At 39.8% G+C, this 22,829-nt stretch overlaps 2 protein-coding genes across 3 annotated transcripts in view; both read right to left on the bottom strand.

The window, feature by feature from the left end:
* Positions 1-22,829, bottom strand: part of CBFA2T2 (CBFA2/RUNX1 partner transcriptional co-repressor 2) — a 150,229-nt gene that overhangs the window by 90,686 nt on the left and 36,714 nt on the right. The window contains exon 1 of one of the 2 annotated variants that reach the window (XM_012455181.3): positions 20,455-20,481. The exons of the other annotated variant lie outside the window; for it this stretch is intronic. The gene's annotated coding sequence lies outside the window, so the exon portion shown is untranslated. Of the gene's footprint in view, positions 1-20,454; positions 20,482-22,829 lie in introns of those variants that run through there. 2 annotated transcript variants of the gene reach the window in all.
* Positions 20,522-22,034, bottom strand: LOC105719230 (large ribosomal subunit protein eL39-like). Its single transcript, XM_064382327.1, has one exon. The coding sequence runs from the start codon at positions 21,658-21,660 to the stop codon at positions 21,442-21,444; it is 219 nt and encodes a 72-aa protein (XP_064238397.1). The 5' UTR covers positions 21,661-22,034; the 3' UTR covers positions 20,522-21,441.

The following is a 22,829-nucleotide window of genomic DNA, read 5'->3' as shown; positions in this document are numbered from 1 at the left end:
CAGCCTGGCCAACATGGTGAAACTCTATCTCTACTAAAAATGCAAAAATTAGCCAGCTATGGTGGCACGTGCCTGTGGTTCCAGCTACTCAGGCAACTGAGGCAGGAGAATCACTTGAATCTGGGAGGCGAAGGCTGGAGTGAGCCAAAATCACACCATTACACTCCAGTCTGGGTGACAGAGTGAGACTCCATCTCAAAAAAAAAAAAGAAAACAAAGAACTGAAATTGATTGAAATACAACAAAATGTTTAAATCACAAGTTCAGAATAGCACCTATAAAAAAAACTGATTGATTACTTATCTTTTGGAGAATACTTGAGAACCAAACTCATTATTCTAAAATCTGGTAAATCAAGCATTTCATCTGTCTTTCCTATATGAACTGTACCTCCAGTTAAGTTGAAGAAAATTGTTGGGTACAATGTTAGTTATTTGGATGATGGGCTCACTAGGAGCACAAACCTCACCATTATGAAACACAACCATGTAACAAAGATGCACATGTACCCCTGAATCTAAAATAAAAGATGCAAGAATTCTCCCCAAAAGAGCTGGTGAAAACTAATCTCTATTGAGATAATCCAACTAATAAATGACAAAATAATATACCTGGAATATCATCATTTTGCATATCCCTAATGAAAAAAACGAATCTAGCTAATCATCATCAGTTGCCACTATTATAAAATGAGAGACATCTGGAAATTAATATGCCTCCTAATGAAGCATTCTTGACCCAAAAAACAAGGAAAACTGAATCTGACTGAGTCAATTTATAAAACATTGAGGGGATGTAGGAACATGTTAATGGCAAGATGACGATGCAATTAGCAAAGTCTAGAATGTGGAAAACTTTATAGTCCAAGCAACCCAGATTCTTAGGAAAAGAAAGGGAGATGGAAGGAGTTAGAGGAGAACCTACATTAAAAGAGAAATAACTGCCTGGTGCAGTGGCTCAAATCTGCAATCCCAGCACTTTGGGAGATTGAGGAAGGTTTCTCACTTGAGGCCAGGAGTTTGAGACCAGCCTGGCCAACATGACGAAACCCTGACTACTAAAACCACAAAAATTAGCTAGGCAAAATGGCACACACCTGTAATCCCAGCTACTCAGGTGGCTGAGGCAGGAGAATCACTTCAATTCAGGAGGCAGAGGTTGCAGTGAGCTGTGATCATGCCACTGCACTCCAGCCTGAGTGACAGAGTGAGACAGAGTCTCAAATTAAAAAAAAGAGAGGGGTGGCTCAAGCCTGTAATCCCAGCACTTTGGGAGGCCGAGGCGGGTGGATCACGAGGTCGAGAGATCGAGACCATCCTGGTCAACATTGTGAAACCCCGTCTCTATTAATACAAAAAAATTAGCTGGGCACGGTGGTGCGTGCCTGTAATCCCAGCTACTCAGGAGGCTGAGGCAGGAGAATTGCCTGAACCCAGGAGGCGGAGGTTGCGGTGAGCCGAGATCGCGCCATTGCACTCCAGCCTGGGTAACAAGAGCGAGACTCCGTCTCAAAAAAAAAAAAAAGAGAGGGAAATAAAAGACCTAAATGCGGCAGGGCACAGTGTTTCATGCCCGTAATCCCAACACTTTGAGAGACCAACACTTGAGGGCAGGAGTTTGAGACCAGCTTGGGCTGCATACCAAGATCCCATCTCTACAAAAAAATTACAACATTAGCCAGTTGTGTTGGGGCATGCCTGCAGTCCTAACTACCTGAGAGGCTAAGGTGGGAGTATTGCTTGAGACCAGGAGTTTGAGGCTGCAGTGAACTATCCCACCACTGCACTTCAGCCTGGGTTACAGGGTGAGACCCTGTCTCTCAAAAAATATAGACATAGAAATACACATGCACATACACTTTCATATACACACTTCCTAGCTGTTTGCTGAGAGGTTCTAGAAGAAATGACCCCTTGTAAAAATGAACATCCACAGCTTGATTTCCAAACTACATTTTCTACTAAAACCAAGGATCCTTGGAGAAATTGCTGTTCTCGAGTAGGGCAGGGAAAGCAAAACAAGCATGCAACACCTTGTGCAAGAAAGTAACAGACTGCTCAAAAATGACAGAGATATGTCAAAAGAACACTAAAGCCAGTTAGAAAGCACTACCACTGGAATTGTGCAACAATTTAAGGATCAAAATAAATAATGATAGCAACTGATTAGAGCATAATCCAAAATTTTTCTGATCAATCAACAAGGACGAAAGGAAAACATTCCTTCATTAGAATGCAACATGTAAATATAGAAAGAATGATGGAATTAGAAAATGACCACTAGTTGGGTGCAGTTGCTCATGCCTACAATGCCAGCACTTTGGGAGGCCAAGGTGGAAGAATCACCTGAGACCAGGAGTTCAAAATCTGTTTCGGCAATATAGTGAGACCTTGTCTCCAGAAAAAAAAATTAAAAATTAAAAACAAGAAAAATCACCACTTGGATGCTGAGACTACTAGTAAACAGGAAATTAATTAAAAAAAAAAAGTCAACATCATCTCAAAATACATCCAACAAATTACGAATTAATCACAAAGAGAAAATCAGTAATTTTGCACTGTAGTAACCTGGCAGACATGACCTTTAAATGACTAACCAATCACTAATATTGAGACACACTGATAATGTGCCTCCCTAAATGAAGCATTAAGGAGAATACATCCCTTCTATAGTATTCCAGCCCAAAATTCATAACATTAATATAATCAAAATGAAACAGCAATGAAACCCAAATTAAGTACAAAACAAATGGCCTGTATTGAAAATTGTGATGGTCAAGGAAAGGCAAGTAGGAGGAGGGGAGGGTCAGGCAGGCTGAGGAACTGTTTTAGAATAAGAAAGATTAAAGAGCCACGGTGGCTCACACTTGTAATCCCAAAACTTTGGGAGACCGAGGATGGTGGCTTGAGCTAAGGAGTTAGAGACTAGCCAGAGCAGCATAGTGAGACTCCATCTCTACCAAAAGTAAAAAGATTAGCCAGGTATGGTGGCATGTACCTATAGTCCCAGCTATTTAGGAGACTGAGGTGGGGGGATCACCTGAGGCCAGGAGGTCAAGGCTGCAGTGAACCATTATCGTACAACTGCACTCTAGCCTCAGAAACAGAGTGAGACCCTGTCTCTAAGAGACAAGAAAAAAGAAAGGGGAAAGACAAGGAATAAAGAGACATGCCAGTTAAATTCAGTGCGTGATCACAGATCGAATTGGATTAAAGTATAAAGGCGATAAAAGACATTATTGAAATACTTTATAAAATCTAAATATAGGCCGGGCGCGGTGGCTCAAGCCTGTAATCCCAGCACTTTGGGAGGCCGAGGCAGGTGGATCACGAGGTCAAGAGATCGAGACCATCCTGGTCAACATGGTGAAACCCCGTCTCTACTAATACAAAAAAATTAGCTGGGCATGGTGGCGCGTGCCTGTAATCCCAGCTACTCAGGAGGCTGAGGCAGGAGAATTGCCTGAACCCAGGAGGCGGAGGTTGCGGTGAGCCGAGATAGCGCCATTGCACTCCAGCCTGGGTAACAAGAGCGAAACTCCGTCTCAAAAAAAAAAAAAAAAAAAAAAAACTAAATATAATCTGTGAATTAGGTTAATAGTATGGTATTATTATATTTTCTGATTTTGATAATTGTACTGTGGTTATGTAAGAGAATGCCTTTCATTTCAGTATTTACATATTTCAGTATTTATGAATAGAAGAGCGTATTTCCATTTTCAGAGTGGTTCAGGAAAAAAGGTATACATACAAAATACACACAATGACAAAGCAATTGGAGCAAAATGTAAACAACTTATAAAAAGTTGCAAGAACCCATCAGTATTTTACTGTATCCCCCCCAAAAAAAAAAAATCAGAAAGAAAAATAGTCCCCATCCATGACAAAAAGTATGAAGACACTCAGACACTCTTGTGGGTATTAAGTGGGTATTAAGTGAACATGTGTGTTAGTTCATGATCTAATGATCACATTCACAACAGTCTCTTCTTTGGTTTCTTACTCTAATAATGACAACTATATGCCATTATAATTTTTTTTTTTAATTTAATTGGGCAGCCATTAGTCTTAGATAGCTGGCTCCAGTGCCTAGTAAGCAAACTGAAGCCCAAGGTAAATATAAAACAAAACTTAAGCTTAACCAATCAGAAACAAACCTCTAAGTAGGGACTTTCCACTGGATCACATCCAAATAAGGCAAATCCCTAGCGGTAGCCAATCAAGTAATTCCTTTACTTTGCTGCGTTCAGTCTATAAAAGCCTGCTGCTAAAGCACAGCTCTCTGAACTTCTTCCAGTTTTGAATGCTGCCTGAATCCTTTAATGCTCACCTAAATTCTGCTAATTTTCTGTCTAAAGTTTTTATTTAAGCAATTCTGAACATTAAGTTATTTTTCTTATTCATTTAAGAACCTATAATGGGTCACTGCTTAAAGATAAATATTATTTTAAGTTATTTTTTTATTCATTTCATACCCATAATGGGTTACTGCTTCAAGATAAATATAAAAAACTCTGACATTCAATCTAAATAGAAAACATAAAAATAATTCTATAAATACACTTGAGATGAAGACATTTGAGTTTGATTCATCACATCAAATTTCTCATCTAGCATATAAAAAGGATTCTAGACTTTCAAACAACATTATTAAAAAAGAAAAACAGTCAGGTGGGGTAGCTGATGCCTGTAATCCCAACACTTTGGGAGGCCTAAGTGGGCAGATCACCTGAGGTCAGGAGTTCAAGACCAGCCTGACCAACATGGAAAAACCCTGTCTCTACTAAAAATACAAAATTAGCCATGTATGGTGGCGCATGCCTATAATCCCAGCTACTCGGGAGGCTAAGGCAGGAGAATCACTTGAACGTGGAAGGCAGAGGTTGCAGTAATCCAGGATAGCACCATTACACTCCAGCCTGGGCAACAAGAGCAAAACTCCACCTCAAAAAAAAAAAAAGAAAGAAAGAAAAAAAGAAAAACAGGCTGGACGTGGTGGCTCACCCCTGTAACCCCAGCAATTTGGGAGGCCAATGTGGGCAGATCACTTGAGGTCAGGGGTTTGAGACCAGCCTGGTCAACATGATGAAACCCTGTCTCTACTAAAAATACAAAACCTAGCTGGGCCAGGTAGTACAAGCCTGTAATCTTACTAAGGAGGCTGAGGCAGGAGAATCACTTGAACCCAGGAGGCGGAGGTTGCAGTGAGCTGAGATCGTGCCACTGTACTCCAGCTTGGGTGACAGAGCAAGACTCTGTCTCAAAAGAAAGAAAAACAACCACTGATGCTCATGGTGAATTTGCTTTTCATTGTAATAACTCCTTACTTGCACAGAAGTCCTGCAAAGAGCAACTGGAATGTTTCTTAATTTGTCACTTAAGAACAAAATAATAATATATGGTATTTTAAGCATCAGGTTACAAAAACAGGTCTTTTTTGAAAATGAAACACATTGTAAAATTGCAATCTACATTTTAATCTATTCTAAAACCAAATCAATCTTTTTATTTTAAAATCAGTATCAAGAATCATGTTTTACTTAAATAGAAATGTAAAGTTAACAAAAGTATATGACTAGTTAACTGAAGAAAGTAAAAATATACAATTATTATATTTAAGATTATATTTTAAATTACTTCAAGATTAGACTTTTCAAAAATCACCTCTTTAACATCTACCATACAAATATAAAATCATCTTTCAAAAAACCCTTAGGGAGGATCTGCAAGACTGCATAACAAAGGCTTTCAAGTCCAACAAAATTAAGGGATGATAATTTCTAGGAAAAGTCAGCAAACTATAGCCTGCTTACCGTTTTGGTGAACAAAGTTTCACTGGAAAAGGACCATGCCCATTGCTTTACATATTATCTATCTATGGCTGTTTTCCTGCTGCAATAGCAGGACTGGGACAAAGATCGTGTGGCCCACAAAGCCAAAAATGGTTATTACATGACCCTTTACAAAAAAACTAAACTCTGGCTGGGTGTGGTGGCTCAGCACTTTGAGAGGCTGAGGCTGGTGGATCACTTGAGGTCAGGCGTTGGAGACCAACCTTATCAATATGGTGAAACCCCATCTCTACTAAACACACACACACACACACACACACACACACACACACAATTAGCTGGGTGTGATGGCAGATGCCTATAGTCCCAGCTACTCGGGAGGCTGAGACAGAATTTCCTGAACCCAGGAGGTGGAGGTTGCAGTGAGCCAAGATTATGCCACTGCACTCCTGCCTGGGTGACAGAGTGAGACTTCCTCTAACAAAAAAGAAGGAAAGGAAAGGAAAGGAAAAAAGAAAGGAAAAAGGAAAGGAAAGGAAAGGAAAGGACCAAAAAACTAAACTCTGAATAGCAACAAAGTAGCTTTACAAAGGAAAAGTTCTAATACTCAAACACCTACTGAGGTTACACTAAGTGCAGCAGACATAGTAAAGAAAAATAGTCTCTGCTCCCAGGGAGCTTGCAGTCAATTGAGAAAAGTAATGTAATTATCATACAAATAAATATAGTAATATATAATAAGTGCTATAAATAAAAAAACCCCACAACTATGGGCTCCACAGCAGGGGCTAGAGTAAGGGCTGTGTTACACCGACATAATCTCTGATGAAATGAAATTTAAAAGAGGAGAAGTAGATCAGGTTTAAAAAGGAGGTAGGGTGGAGATGAAGAGTCATTTAAAAGTATTTCAGGCAGAGGGAACAGAATAATATAGGAACCATGAGATGGGAAAAGGTATGACTAGCATAAAGAACCAGGAGGAAGTCAGCATGTCTAGACAGTATTAAACCTGCAAAAGGAAGATGAAATGGAGTGACAAGCAAGGGGACATTTCACACAGAACTTTGCTGGGGTGCAGGGGACAGCATGAGCCCATTTGTCTCACTTCCTAAATGTTAGATAATCTTGCAAACTCCTATGACAACAAAGGCTTTCTTATTGACTGTTCTGTCTTATTCACTTTCACATCCACAGGGCTTGACAGTGTTTAACACTGTTGGAAAAAATGTTTAGAATCTGAAATGTTGTTTCTCTTCTATCTAGCACATGTTTAAACAGCTCAAGATCCAGTTATTCTTCCATGTAGTCTCATAACATCAAGCCAAATTCAACTGAAAATAAAAGTTTTGGGACTCTCCACAAACAAGATATTCTAATTTTCCAATTTATATAATATACAGATTCCTATTTTATTACTTATTAAATACTTCATAAATGCCTGAGTATTTGTTTTATACACTGAGCATTACGAAGCTTAGAAAAAAATTTGTCAACTTAAAAAACAAACAGGGAAGCAATCAAACTCAAAAGTGATCTTGAAAACTGAAAACTGAACAATTCTGATGTTTGAGTCATTAGCCCTCATGGGACACAAGTCAGGATACAGCAGCTGTGGACCATCATTTAAATGAATTTTACGTAAGCAGAAAAAAAAGGGTGGGGAGGGCAAGAAGAGAAAAAGAAAAAGGACAATCAAGAATTCAACTTAATTGTAACAGAAGATTTTAAAAAGTTGATGGAACAGACCAGGCGAGGTGTCCCACCTGTAATCCCAGCACTTTGGGAGGCCAAGGTGGGTGGGTTTCTTGAGGCCAGGAATTTAAGACCAGCCTGGCCAACATAGCAAAACCGTCTCTACTAAAAATACAAAGATTGGCAGGGCGTGGTGGCACATGCCTGTAATCCCAGCTACGACGAGAGACTGAGGCACAAGAATTGCTTGAATCCTGGAGACAGAGGTTGTAATGAGCTGAGATCACACCACTGCACTCCTACCTGGGCGGCAGAGCGAGACTTCAGTCAACAACAACAACAAAACTGATGAAACAAAAGTACAGAAAAGAAATGGAAGTCAAAATTTTCACTTGCTGGAATGAACCAATGGTTAATCCTAAGTAAGGGATGTGCCATTATTCTACTCAAATCAGACCACCAACTGATTTCCTTCTTTCACTGTGAACACTTCTGTCACATGAGCTCTTCACCTGAAAAACTAATCATACTTGAAGAATTATTGTTCCCCTTCGGGAGCAATGATTCCTCACAGAGTTGACAACTCTCCACCTCAACCCATGTAGCTTCCAACCCATGTAGCTTGACAGCAGATAAGAAGACCACATTAAAGCGGAGTGTGGTGGCTCATTCCTGTAATGCCAGCCCTTTGGCAGGCCAAGAGGGAGCGGATCACCTGAAGTCAGGAGTTCAAGACCAGCCTGGCCAACATGGTGAAACCCTGTCTCTACTAAAAATACAAATATTAGCCAGGCATGATGGCATGAACCTATAATCCCAGCTACTAGAGAGGTTGAGGCAGGAGAACTGCTTGAATCCGGGGGGCGAGAGGTTGCAGTGAGCCGAGATCTTGCCACTTCACTCCAGCCTGGGCAAAGGAGCAAAACTCCGTCTCACATACATATACGCACGCATGCATGCATACACATACATACATACATACACACACACACACACACACACACACACACACTAGTACTTAAGGCTTTCAGTTTTTTGTTAACCAAATATACCCATTACTGTTCTCTGAGGACAGGTAGTATGTCTTGATTAACATATTTAATGTTTAGTTGTTGGGTAAATAAATTAAAATATGGTGTTTGTTTAAAAAATAAATATAACAGGATCAAACCACAAAGCATTAGCTTAGAAAGTATTTAGGCCAGGTGCAGTGGCTCATGCCTATAATCCCAGCACTTTCACAGGCCAAGGGTGGGGATCATGAGGTCAGCTTGGACAAGATGGTGAAACCGCGTCTCTACTAACAACACAAAAATAGCGAGGCATGGTGGTGCACGGCTGTAGTTTCAGCTACCCGGGAGGCTGGGGCAGGAGAATCACTTAAATTCTGAAGACAGAGGTTGCAGTGAGCTGAGACTGTGCCACTGCACTCCAGCCTGGGCGACGGAGCAAGTCTCCAAAAAAAAAAAAACAAACAAAAAACAAAACACATACACACACACACATACACACACACACACAGAAAGAATCTAAGCCAATCCCCCCATTTAATTAAAATAGGGGGAGGAAAGTTAAGGTCTGAAAGGCTGAATTAAATTCCTATTAAATGTGATGTATTCAAATCAAATTACGCTTTCTTCAATAATTTTTTAATGGGAGGATTTTGGCAAAAAAAATAATAATTTCAAGACTACTTTGCTAATAAGTATGAAAAATTACTGCCCCAGAACTGGTTTTCCCAAACATTGTGGCCATTTTCACTATCCTGTCCCATCCGAAATAAAGTATCATTCATACTTGGGGTATATACCTGTTTGCAAGAACAATGTAGAACATTATTGCATTTGTTATTAAAATCTATAGCTCTTAACATACTCCAGAAGGCTTTATGTGCAAAACAAAACTGACTGTCCAAAATCTTGTAAAATAAGACAGGTATTCATTGAACCCTATTTTATAAATTTACAAACAAAGAAGGACATTGTCTTTGATGTGCCTGAAATCCTAACATAAACCCCAACTTCCAGTGTTCTAAATCCCCCTGTTGGCCCCAATCTCTCAGGATACCTGAAAACAAAACAAAACAAAACAAAACAAAACAACCCCAAAGCAGCAGTCATCTATTATACATAAGTGCCATCTGCAGGCATGTGCCGTACTTGGACTACTCCTTTGCAGCAGGGGAAAAATCCTGTTGTCCCCCTGGCCCCTACAAACATTTAAATAAGTTTTATTGAGGTATAATATACAGATAATAAAATCTGCTATTTTCAATGTATAAGACAAAGAGTTTTAGTAAATTTATAGAGTTGTACAATCATCACAAATCCATTTCAGAACATTTTCATCACCCCCAAAAGATCCCTCATGTCCCTTTACAGCCCTAGATAACAACTAATGTTGTTTTCCCTGTCCCTATAAATTTGCTATTCCTGGACATTTCACATAAATGAAGGGATATGTCATCTTTTGTGAATTCTTTAATTTAGCAAAATATTTCTGAGCTTCATGCTATAGCATGTATCAAGATTCATTCCTTTTTACTGCTGAGTAGTATTCTACTGATGAATATACCACATTATGTTTACCTATCCACCAATTACAGGGCATTTGGATTGTTTCCAATTTTTGGCTATTGAGTAATGCTGCTGCGAACAATGCTATACAAGTTCAAAATGGTTGGTTTTTTTTTGTTTTTTTTTTTACAAATTTGTCCAGTTTTATCTGCTTTATGGAGGGAGGATGTCCAAGCACCTTAATCCACCATTGCAGAAATTCTGCCCTAACCAAATAGTTTTTAATGATTTCTTGATTATTCTGACATTATGCTCTCATCATTACTTTGTCAACTAATATTAATGTCAGGTTTAGAAAGATTTTCCCTGTCCCAGATTATAAGACTATACACCTGTATGTTCTTCTAGAGAATATACACTCTCGTGGTTTCACTTTTATATAGTTCATTCTTTTTTTAAAATTAATTAATTAATTAATTAATTTTTAAGGCAAGTCACATGAAGCAGTGGGAGTGGAGAAGGAACAAAGAAATATGTAACTGGTTGTGATCAATTAGTTGTCAACACCACTGCACTTGGACCAGCCATGTAGTTCATTCTTAAGTAGAATGAATGAATATGGATGGATGGATGGATGGACAAGGTCTTGCTCTGTCACCAAGCATGGGGCTGAAGTGCAATGGAGGAAATCATAGCTCACTGAGGTCTCAAACTAATGGGCTGAAGTGATCTTCCTGCTTCAGCCTCCTGAGTGGCAGCAACTAAGATGAGTGCCACCATGCCTGGCTTTTTGAGGGGGAAGGGTAGATAGACACAGGGTCTCACTATGTTGCCAACACTGGTCTTGAACTCCTGGCCTCAAGCAATCTTCCCATTCTGGCCCAGGCACAGTGGCTCACATCTGTAATCCCAGGACTTTGGAAGGCCAAAGCAGGCAGATCACCTGAGGTCAAGAGTTCGAGACCAGCCTGGCCAACGTGGTGAAACCCTGTCTCTAATAAAAATACAACAATTAGCCAGGTGTGGTGGTTGGCACCTGTACTCCTAGCTACTTGGGAGGCTGAGGCAGGAGAATCGCTTGAATCTGCGAGGTAGAGGTTGTAGTGAGCCAAGATTATGCAACTGCACTCTAGCCTGGGTGACAGAGCAAGGCTCCCTATCAAACAACAACAACAAAAAAATCAAATCTTACAGTACTCAAAATAAAAAGAAACCGACAGGTGCATACTAAAACTCATGAGAGGCCCAGCACGTAAAAGACAAGCAGAATAATCCAGAGATCCTGCCTTCTTTGTACAATTTCCAACTTTATATACCGCGATGAAATATTCTTCCTATACCTCAGGCCACATACAGTCAGTGGCTCACGCCTGTAATCCCAGCACTTAAACAGGCAGAGGTGGATCACTTGAGCCCAGGAGTTCGAAACCTGCATTATAGCAAGACCCCATTCTCCACAAAAAGAAAAAAAGACAAAAAAACAAAACACAACAAAAAACAAGTGTAACTCTCCTACACCTCAGTAAAGTATTTCTGGTTTTATACATAAAAATTAGTCAAAAAAAATAATGATCACTTCACAGAGAGGTTTTTACAACTAGTTTTGTTGACATGCCTTCATTCAAAATAATGGGAATGCCTGGCACACACACACACGTTTTTTGAAGCAGGATCTCGCTCTGTTGCCCAGGCTGGAGTACAGTGGTGCAGTCATGGCTCACTACAGCCTTGACCTCCTCAGCTCAAGTGATCGTCCCACCTCAGCCACCTGAGTAGGAGGAACTACAGGTGCATGCCACCATGCCTGGTTAACTTTCTGTATAGACGAGGTCTCAAACTCCAAGACTCAAGCTATCTGCCTGCCTCAGACTCCCAAAGTGCTGGGATTATAGGCAAGAGCAACAGCACCTGGCTATTTTATTATATTTTTACTTTTAAATTTTTTTATTTCTTAGAGATATATCACTCAGGCGGGAGTGCAGTGACATCATTATAGTTCACTGCAGCCTTGAATTCCTGAGCTCAAGTCATCCTCCTGCCTCAGCTTCAAAGGTATAGATGGGATTACAGGCATAATCTATGATGCCTGGCCCCAAACAGATTCTTTATTTCCAGTTTTGTTTTGTTTTGTTTTTTGAGACACAGTCTCACCCTGTTGCCTAGGCTGGAGTGCAATGGCATGATCTCAGCTCACTACAACCTCCGCCTCCGGGGTTCAAGTGATTCTCCTGCCTCAGCCTCCTGGGTAGTTGGGATTACAGGCAACCACCACCACGCTCAACTAATTTTTGGTATCTTTAGTAGAGATGGAGTTTTACCATGTTGGCCAGGCTGGTCTCGAACTCGTGACCTCAGGTGATCCACCCCCTCTTGGCCTCCCAAAGTGCTGAGATTATAGGTGTGAGCCACCACACCTGGCCTTTATTTCCAGTCTTTCAACAAAATAAGAAATACAGGAAGTAACAAAAATTAAACCATTCAGTACTCCAAGAACAGTCAACATCTCTGTTGGAAACACAAGATATTAAGGTTAATAACGGGTCTTCCACTTTTCTAAAACAACTATAGAATCTATAGATAAATGTATCTTTAATATATCCTGTTGGAAAATCCTATGAATTCTTCAATTAATTATAATTATTCTTCTGTATTTTAACAGAAAATTTTACTTTTACCATATTCCCTTAATAAGGACTGCTTTTTCAGACTTTTTTTTTTTGAGATGGAGTTTCGCTCTTGTTGCCCAGGCTGGAGTGCAATGGCACCATCTTGGCTTACTGTAACCTCCGCCTCCTGGGTTCAAGCAATTCTCCTGCCTCAGCCTCCTAAGTAGCTGGGACTACAGGCGTACACCACCATGCCTGGCTAATCTTTGTATTTTTAGTAGAGATGGGTTTTCACCATGTTGGTGAGGCTGGGCTCAAACTCCTGACCTGAGATGATCCACCCACTTTTACATCCCAAGGTGCTGAGATTACAGGCGTGAGCCACTACGTCCAGCACAATATTTCACACTTTTAATAAACTCTGGCTCTGAAATGAAACTAAACAGAGAGGTAATGTGTAGTTATTTTTCTTTGCTGCTACAAATGGTAAACTTTTAATTGCAAACAAAACATATCCAGGCCAGGTACAGTGACTCACACCTGTAATCTCAACACTTTAGGAGGCTGAGACAGGAGGATCACTTGAGCCCAGGAGCTCAAGACCAGCCTGGGCAACAAAGGGAGACCTCTACAAGAAATACAAAAAAATAAAAAATAAAAATAAAAATAAAAATTTTATTCACTATAAAAAAATTTAAAAATTAGCCAGACATGGTGGCAGGTACCTGTGAAGCATATGCCTACGGAGTACTTGAGAGGCTGAGGTGGGAGGATTGCTCGAGCCAAGGAGGTAAAGGCTGCAGTGAGCCAAGATCCTGGCTGCCACTACACTCCCTCCTGGGTGACAGAATGAGATGATCTCCAAACCAAAAAAAGAAAGAAAAGAAAATATATCCAGATAGGCCATGCTGAACTAAATTAATTTTTCAGACCGAAAAAAGAATTTACACCAAACGAACAAACTTTACACCAACTGAAAATTTCTTTTTCTTTAGTCTTTAGAATGTGGCTGCTAAAGCCTGGCTTTATAAGCTTCATTAAATATCTTATGTAAAAACAATCACAAAAATGTTGATTCTATTATGAAATAATTGCAAATCTTCAGAAAAAAGTAAAGAAAAACATCAGTTACTAACAGATAAATTAGCCATTTATTATCTGCTAATAAGTTTTTACTTATTAAGTACCTCTTCACTCAGATAAACAAACTTAAGAGGCAGATAATTCAGCATTATTATTATCAACTATTATTGCCTACCACGTGGTAGGCTTGCACAGAAAGCTACAGGCCTTGTAAGACATTTAAAACATCCTCCTACAGTAATGCTTTCATTATTTAAACTGGCACATGACAGATTATGTTAACAGCTTTATTTATTGACTAAGTCTAATCATATTTCCTCAGTTGGCATCAATGTAATATCTACTATTTACATTTGCTTCAACGCTGTATATTTGTTCAAAGGTCTTCCATATTTGATTTTCTATCACAGAATTTTAAATGAACGGAAATGAAATTCTGTGTTTTTCTATGGTAGATTGCAAAAAGATAAAGTCTGGGTTCATTGGTTCATGCCTGTAATCTCAGCACTTTGGGAGGCTGAGAGGGGTTGGATCACCTCAGGTCAGGAGTTCAAGACCAGAATGGCCAACATGGTGAAACCCCATCTCTACTAAAATACAAAAAATTAGCTGGGCATGGTAGCATGTGCCTGTAATCCCAACTGGGGAGATTGAGGCAGGAGAATACCTTTAACCCGGGAGGTGGAGGTTGCAGTGAGCCGAGATCGTGTCACTGTACTCTGGCCTAGGCAACAGAGCAAAACTGTCTCAAAAAAAAAAAACCCTTAATGAAAGCTAAAATTCATTTCATTTGGGAACCCACTAACAGGCCAAATAATTTGCTTTTTATTTCAAGGAAATAGAACATATTGTAATTAAGTGTTCTACAGGAATGATTAAGATCCAAAATGATCTAGCGGCATTTTTCAAAAACTGATCAAGCTATCACCTTTCCTGGCGTGCAGCTTTTCTATTTAATGTTTCATAGTTTTCACTTGATTCAAAACATACCCCAAGATCACATTCTTTTTAAGAAACACTGCTTTCCAAAGTTTCAATGCTTGTTATTTCACAAAGGTTTTGAATTACATATACCAAAAAAATGTGAAAAACAGGTTAACTTCATTTGAAGAAAAGAAACCACCAACTGTAAGCTTTGTGAGAGTCAGGACTACTTGTCTACCTTGTTTACTATTCTATTCTATTCATCCATGCATGCAACGAACATTTATTATGCATCTACCAGATGTCTGACCATGTTTGAGGCAATGGAGATACATCAATAATAAACCAAACAGACGAAACTCTGTCTTCTCTGGAACTAGCAAGGGGAGACAAATGAACAAAATTAGTAAGTAACATATACAGTGTATCAGAAGGTAGTAAGCTAGTAAAGTGGGATGGGGCATGCAGGGCACAATTTTAAATAAGGTAGCCTGGTTGGCCTTACAGAGAAGAGAAGAAATGAGCTGTAGGACAGATGAAAAAAGTAATTGTCTAGATAAAGGTCCGGAGGCAAGACTAGGCCTACAGTAGTCAAGGAACTGCAAAAAGTTAAGTGTGGCGAAAGCTGAAATGTAGTAGGATATGAGTTGAGAGGTTAAGTGGCAGGCAGGGAGACGGAAACAGATCACAGATAGCTTCTAGCCACTGAAAAAACTTTGGTCTCACTTTCAGGAAAATGGAAGTCATTAACAGGGTTCTGGGCAGAGAACTGACATGACCTGACTAAACTGAATCACTCTGGCTGCTATGTTGAAAACAGATGGTGGAGCAAGCATGGAAACAGGGAAAACAACTAGCAAGCAACTCCAAAATTCCAGGCCAGAGATGCTGGTGGTTTGTTACCAGAAGGGAAGGAGTAAAGGTAAGATGTTATTTGGATTCTGTGTTCTGGATATATTCTCAAGGCAGAGCGTACATGATTGCACTCTAGCCTGGGAGACAAAGTGAAACTCCATCTCAAAATAAATAAATAAATAAATAAATAAATAAATAAATAAATAAATAAATAATCAGTGCTTTGAAATATGGCTATCATAAAGTTGCCTGTCTTCTACTTGGCAACAATTAAAAACCTCCAAATACTGCACAAAGCAGAGCAGTGGTCAGGAGACTAGGACCTCATCACACACTAACTTTCCCTTTCTAAGCCTCCATTTTTTTCAACTGTAAAATGAATCTTTGTAGTTCTTCCCTCTAAAAATGCTCTTTTCCTCTGCCTGAAAGCTAAAACACCTTCAAGTTCAGCTCCTGTTGACTTCTCCTTGGAGGTTTTCCAGGTGCTCTAGTTCGTGTTCACCTCCCCGGCTTCTTTGAACTCTAATAACTACTTATTGATGCAGGGTATTCATTTGGTCCTATGTTGCATACTGCCTAAGTGTTCTCTTAACCATTTTATATGTTTGTCTTCAGCACTCCATTGTACCAGAAAAATTTTAAGTATATACTTATTCTGGTTTTCCCTACAATATCTAATACAAAAATGTATCACTATAAAATAATAATTTTTCACGGGGCGCAGTGGCTCACGCCTGTAATCCCAGCACTTTGGGAGGCCGAGGCAAGCAGATCACAAGGTCAGGAGTTAAGACCAGCCTGACCAACATGGAAAAACCTGGTCTCTACTAAAAATACAAAAATTAGCTGTGTGTGGTGGCAGGCGCCTGTAACCCCAGCTACTCAGGAGGCTGAGGCAAGAGAACTGCTTGAACCTGGGAGGTAGAGGTTGCAGTGAGCCAAGACCACACCACTGCACTTCAGCCTGGGCAATAGAGCGAGACTGTCTCAAAAAACAAAATAATAATTTTTCTTACTAATTCTTCTTACTAATACTTAGAACAAATAAAGTATCAGTAAGAAATAGGTGGGCATGGTGGCTCAGGTCTGTAATCCCAGCCACTTTGGGAGGCCGAGGCGGGCAGACTACTTGAGTTTGAGACCAGCCTGAGCAACATGGGAAGACCCCTGTCTCTACCAAAACTATATAAAATTAGCCAGGTGTGGCCACGTACCCCTGTAGTCCCAGCTACCCAGGAGGTTGAGGTGGGAAGATCACTTGAACCTGGGAGGAGGAGGTTGCAGTGAGCCAAGATTGCATCACCACACTCCAGCCTGGATGGCAGAGCGAGACCCTGTACCTTAGACCACCGAAAAAAAGACTTAAAAGAAAGATCTCTTCTGTTAGTTCCTATGAAGACTGAAGATAGCAATTTCTGTAGAGTTTATTTTAATAAGACATATAGGTTTAAAGCAAAAAAAAAAAAACCAACAAAACTCAAATGTGTATATGCACAATATGTATAGATTGATAATTGAGAAAGTATTCAGAAGCTTTAAAATTAAAATCATCCTAAAATGGAAGAGGCTTAATAAAAAAGAATTATAGTAATAAAAAATAAAAACTAAAATCAAAGGGCATCTTAAACCTAGGGTACAAAAAGTTCACGTAAACACAAAAACCTATAGAGAACTAGGTAACCAGGACCAAAATAAATCTAGTTCTTGACAGGTGTTAAGATTGCTTCTTCTAGCAGACTTACTAAAGATTATTGGTTTTAAATGATCACTGACTTAATCACTCAGGCAACAGAAAGAAGATGCAGTAAACTACACATTCCTCTAGCCCACATACTTAAGCTCATCTCAGGAGCTTGTTAAAATATAGGTTCCCAGGCCTGTATCAGAACCAAGTAATAAGAATGGGGGTTCCAGGAATCCAAACTTTAATAAGTTCTTCAGGTGACTCCTCTATACACTGAAATTTGAGAAAATTGCTAGGTGTGGTGGCTTATGCCTATTTTCCCAGCACTTTGGGAGGCTCAGGTGGGAGGATCACTTGAGTCTAGGAGATACAGGCTGCAGTGAGCTATGATCATGCCACTGCACTCTAGCCTGGGCAACAGAGTGAGACCCTAACTCAAATTTAAAAAACAAGAATAAACAAAACTGTAGCACTAAAACAAAGTCTATGCTTTCAGTAATATAGTAGGGGATAAATGTACACATGGCACAAGATATAATAAAGAGTACCAAAAATTATAGAAAAAGTCTCTTCTAGCTAGGCAAAGAAGAATAAAGGCGTCATAGAAAAGTCAGGAGAGTTTTGAGTTCGGGAAAGTGCACCTGTAACTGACAGAAATAAAAAGAACTTTAAAAAAACAAACAAACAAACCAGGAACATAACTGTGGTGAGGCATTAACCTAGGCTAAAATATATAGGTCTTAACTGTCTACCACAATCAAGCCACTGCCTGAGCAACAGGGCAGGAATAAGAACTCATCTTAAGCACTAGGAAGGCCTAGACATAACGGAAGAACAGAGCCCTGCTTCTCCTTCCTTACTCAGTTATGTGACTTCTCAATTTCAAATCCCTTCCATACACCCATATACAATTTTTTTTTTGAGACGTAGTTTTGCTTTTGTTGCCCACTCTGGAGTGCAATAGCATGATCTTGGCTCACCCCAACCTCTGCTGCCTCCTGGGTTCAAGTAATTCTCCTACCTCAGCCTACCAAGTACCTGGAATTACAGGCATGTGCCACCATGCCTGGCTAATTTTGTATTTTTAGTAGAGACAGGGTTTCTCCATGTTGGTCAGGCTAGTCTTGAACTCTTGACCTCAGGTGATCCACCTGCCTTGGCTTCCCAAAGTGCTGGTATTACAGGCGTGAGCACCTTACCTGGCCATATCCATATACAATTTAAGAAAGATGACCAGATAGTCTCCAACCAATGGAGATGGGCAGGTATATGGATTTCCATTCACATTCCTTGCTAAAATCATGAGTCTAACTTTGGTTTAACCTGCTTCTAATCACTTGACCTCTGAACAAACTGCTTCTAATCACTTGACCCTTGACCTCTGGACTACATGACAACCACCTTTCACTACGCTCAACGCTAGATTTAGTCCTTGACTTCAATCCATCACCCAAATGCAAAATATTAGCAATAGAAGAAACATCTAATCAAAGTTTCCCTGGTACCAAGGGGAAAGTGAGGTGCCAGTTGACTGGTTCCAGAACCCAGATTTCCTGGCTGCCTGCAAATTACTTTCTAGAGTTCCACAGTGTATCTTAGACGTTACCTCTCCAGCAATGTTCAAATTACTTTATTAACTTAATAGAGCCAAAAGCATTAAGCAAATACCTTCTACTTGCACAACTCTAGGGTTACCTTACACATTATAATCTATATGAATAGCACCACTGTAGAGCACAACTCCAGCATACAATGAGAATGGTGATTCATGAGTTATAGGCCATATGACAGTTAGGGTTTCAACAACTACCCTAGATATCAGATTTACTAACATACTTTATACACAAAGTACTTCAGGAAAGGTCCAACAGCTTAGAATGATTACTACGGCTTCTACTATGGCTTTTTAACAGAACGAATAAAAGTGACCTTGCATCATCTTCAGGTTTCCATTTCCTTTACTTCAAAATGTTAGGCCAGGTGCAGTGGCTCCTGCCTGTAATCCAACACTTCGTGGGAGGCCGAGGCCAGCAGATCACCTGAGGTCTGGAATTCGAGACTAGCCTGGCCAACATGGTGAAACCCCGTCTCTATGAAAAATATAAGAATTAGCTGGACGTGGTGGCGTGCACCTGAAATCCCAGCTACTCAGGAGGCTGAGGCAAAAGAATCGCTTGAACCTGGGAGGTGGAGGTTTCAGTGAGCCAAGATCACACACACCATTGCACTCCAGCCTGGGCAAAAAGAGTGAAACTCAAAAAAAAAGACATTAACTAGCCCAATAAATCATTCTCTAGTCAGCATGATGTTACCATATTAACGTTTTAATGAAATCTGAAAAGTCTTAAGCTGTTTTTGAAAAAGCAGGTTATGAGGGCTGTACTGGATACTAATCAGATTAATCATCTTTAGTTGACATTTCAGTCAATAAAGGTGGTATCCTAAGACTCTATTACTGGCCAGGCTCACTGGCTCACATCTGCAATTCCAGCACTTTGGGAGGGAGAGGTGGGCGGATCACATGAAATTGGGAGTTAGAGACCAGCCTGACCAACATGGAAAAACCCCTTCTCTATTGAAAATACAAAAATTAGCCAGGCATGGTGGCACTTGCCTGTAATCCCAGCTACTTGGGAGACTGAGGCAGGAGAATACTTAAACCCGGGAGGGAGAGGTTGTGGTGAGCCGAGATCATGCTATTGCACTCCAGCCTGGACAACAAGACCAAAACTCCGTCTCAAAAGAAAAAAAAAAGAAAAAAAAAAGATTCTATTACTGTATTTTCACTGTACCGTTTCTATGTTTAGATATATAAACACCATTGTTACAACTGCCTACAGTATTCAGTACAGTAGTATGCTGTTAGCTATTATAGCTTTATGTATATCCTAGGAGAGTAGTAGGCTATACTATGTAGGTTTGTGTAAGTACATGCTATAATGTTAGTAATCACCTAATGATGCATTTCTCAGAACATATTCCTGTTGTTAAAAGACATATGACTATACATGCAACCCTAAAGGGAATATTGAATGTTCTACCACAGCTGAAACAATGTGATTTTTAAAAAACTTTTAAGAAATGGTTTAGTTACCAAACTCCCTTTCTGTTGCATAAGTGACCCTCCCTGTTTGATGGCCAAAATTAAAATTAAAAAGTTAATTACCATTCTCAGACAAAATTATTTCTGCCACTTCTCTTGTAGCATATAAAATTCAACTTATTTGACCCCTAAAACCTAAATCTGACCAAAACACAAACAGGCCAGACAATTATATGGATCACACCAATTCCAGTACTTACTTGGGGAGACCTTTGGGAAACCAGCCCGGGCAACATAGCAAGACTGCATCTCTACAATAAATAAAAATAAAATAAAATAATTATCCGGGCATGGTGGTACACATGTATAGTCCCAGCTACTCAGGAGGCTGAGGTGGGAGGATTGCTTGAGCCCAAGAGTTTGAGGATGCAATAAGCTGTGATCATGTCACTGCACTCTAGCCTGAGTGACAGACTAAGACTGTCCTCTCCCAAAAAAAAACCTTATTTGGCTGTCACCCTACAAAGTATTTTGATGCACTACTTCCAATTTAACTGTACAGTAAACCAATTATTTTAGGGACCTATGATACATCTATGCTAGGCATTTTGAGGAATACAAATATTTTCAAAAGATATACTCCCAGTCCCTAAGTTTAGTAAGATATCAACTCAACAGGCATGTAAACAATCATAGGAAATGAGTAATAAAGACGGGCTTCATTGATCTTGAAACATGAGGAAGATGCAGAGGGCCTGAAAAGAGATGGGAGAATAGCATAAGCAACAGTACAGAAATAGGATGCAAACAAGCATTCACTTCTTCATTCCCAGACTAAATATTTACAGACTACCCACAGTGTTGCAGGCACATGCCTATGATTCCTATGTTCTCTCTTTCAATTCACATGATATATTGTAAAGATCTTCTTGCATTACTCTCTTCCTACAGATGAGTAAACAGGTCTAACAGTTAAGAAACTTGCCCAAGATTATACAGACACTAAGCAGCAAAATGGGAATTCAAACCAATTTCCCAACCTCAACTATGATGCTCTCTCCCTTTTTTTTCTGAAAGGTCTCACATATTTATTACTGAACCCAGCCAACCAATACCTTCGTAACAGATCCAGAGAGGAAACTCTGTTCAAAATTCTCCAGATAGCGGTGACATTTTCAACTTGATTTGGTAACATGATTGTGACCTTCAGACAGCATAAATATGTGTGCCATCTCATGTGTAATTTCTTATAGACCCAGCTTGGTTCTGCTCCAATGCCTCCTTTTGGAGTTGTACCTGATTTTATTACCAGTTTTCATCCGAATCCACTGGGGAATGGGACAATTTTGCTTTTGTTTCTTGGCCAGGAATCGCTTAACCCTGAAAGTCTTGTGAGAAGACATGGCAAGAAATGGAGTAAAGCACACATCACGATGGCAGAGAAAGCAAGAGAGGAGCCTCCTCATCTATTATTTTAAGCGAACCTAGGCTAGAGTAAGTTGCACTGGTGAACAGAGATGCCAATTATTAACAGGATGTGGAGGAATAAATAAGTTCAAACTTCAGGTAACTGGTAGCTGGGAATTATGATATAGCCATAAACAAAATGAAGACAGTGTTTGCTGAAGACAGCATAGACAGAGAGAAGAATACCTCATAGAAAGCCATTAACTAATTGAAAAACAAAACAAAACAAAAAGCAATATGATAACCTCTAAGACCAAGAAGATAACAAAAGAAAATTGAAAAGGACAGAATCTCTGAAGCAGTGACAACACAGAAAATACTGATAATAATTAAATATGTAAAATAAGTGATAATAGGAAAGAAGTAAAATTGTCCTTATTTGCAAATAATGTGTAAAAAAATCCAATGGAGGCCAGGCACAGGTTCGTACCTGTAATCCCAGCACTTTGGGAGGCCAAGGTGGGGTAGATCACCTGAGGTCAGGAGTTCAAGACTAGCCTGGGCAATACGGTGAAACATCGTCTTTAGTAAAAATACAAAATCAGCCGGGCCTGGGGGCAGGCACTTGTAATCCCAGCTACTTGGGAGGCTGAGGCAGGAGACTCGCTTGAACCCAGGAGGTGGAGATTGCAGTGAGCCGATATTGTGCCATTGCACTCCAGCCTGGGTGACAGAGCGAGACTGTCTCAAAAAAAAAAAAAAAGAAAAGAAAAAGAAAGAAAGAAAATCCAATGGAATCTCTCCAAAAAGCTATTAAAATGAGTGAATTTAGCCAAACTGCAGGATACAAGATCAAAATTTAAAAATCAACTGCATGTCTACATAGTAGCAATGACCAAATATTTCAATTTTGAAACAGTATCAAAAATTGTGAAATACTAAGAGATAAATTTGACAAAAGACATAAAAGCTGTACAGGAAAAACACAAAAATACTATTGAGAAAAATTAATTAAAACCATGGCCAGACATGGTGGCTCACGCTTGTATTTCCAGCACTTTGGGATGCTGAGGTGGGTGGATGACTGGAGGTTGGGAGTTTGAGACCAGCGACCAGCCTGACCAACAGGGAGAAACCCCATCTCTACTAAAAATACAAAAAAATTAGCTGAGTATGGTGGTGGGCACCTGTAATCTCATCTACTCAGGAGGCTGAGGCAGGAGAATCA

Source organism: Aotus nancymaae, unplaced genomic scaffold, assembly GCF_030222135.1.
Source record: "Aotus nancymaae isolate 86718 unplaced genomic scaffold, 86718_ANA_hifiasm-v0.15.2.pri h1tg000029l, whole genome shotgun sequence".
NCBI lineage: Eukaryota > Metazoa > Chordata > Mammalia > Primates > Aotidae > Aotus > Aotus nancymaae.
Note: the sequence above shows the minus strand (reverse complement) of the source record. Positions and strands in the feature narration are given on the sequence as shown.

Bases quoted from the DNA above. Each gene is read 5' to 3' on its own strand.
- LOC105719230 (XM_064382327.1), bottom strand. From the start codon at position 21,660: ATGAGGAGGCTCCTCTCTTGCTTTCTCTGCCATCGTGATGTGTGCTTT.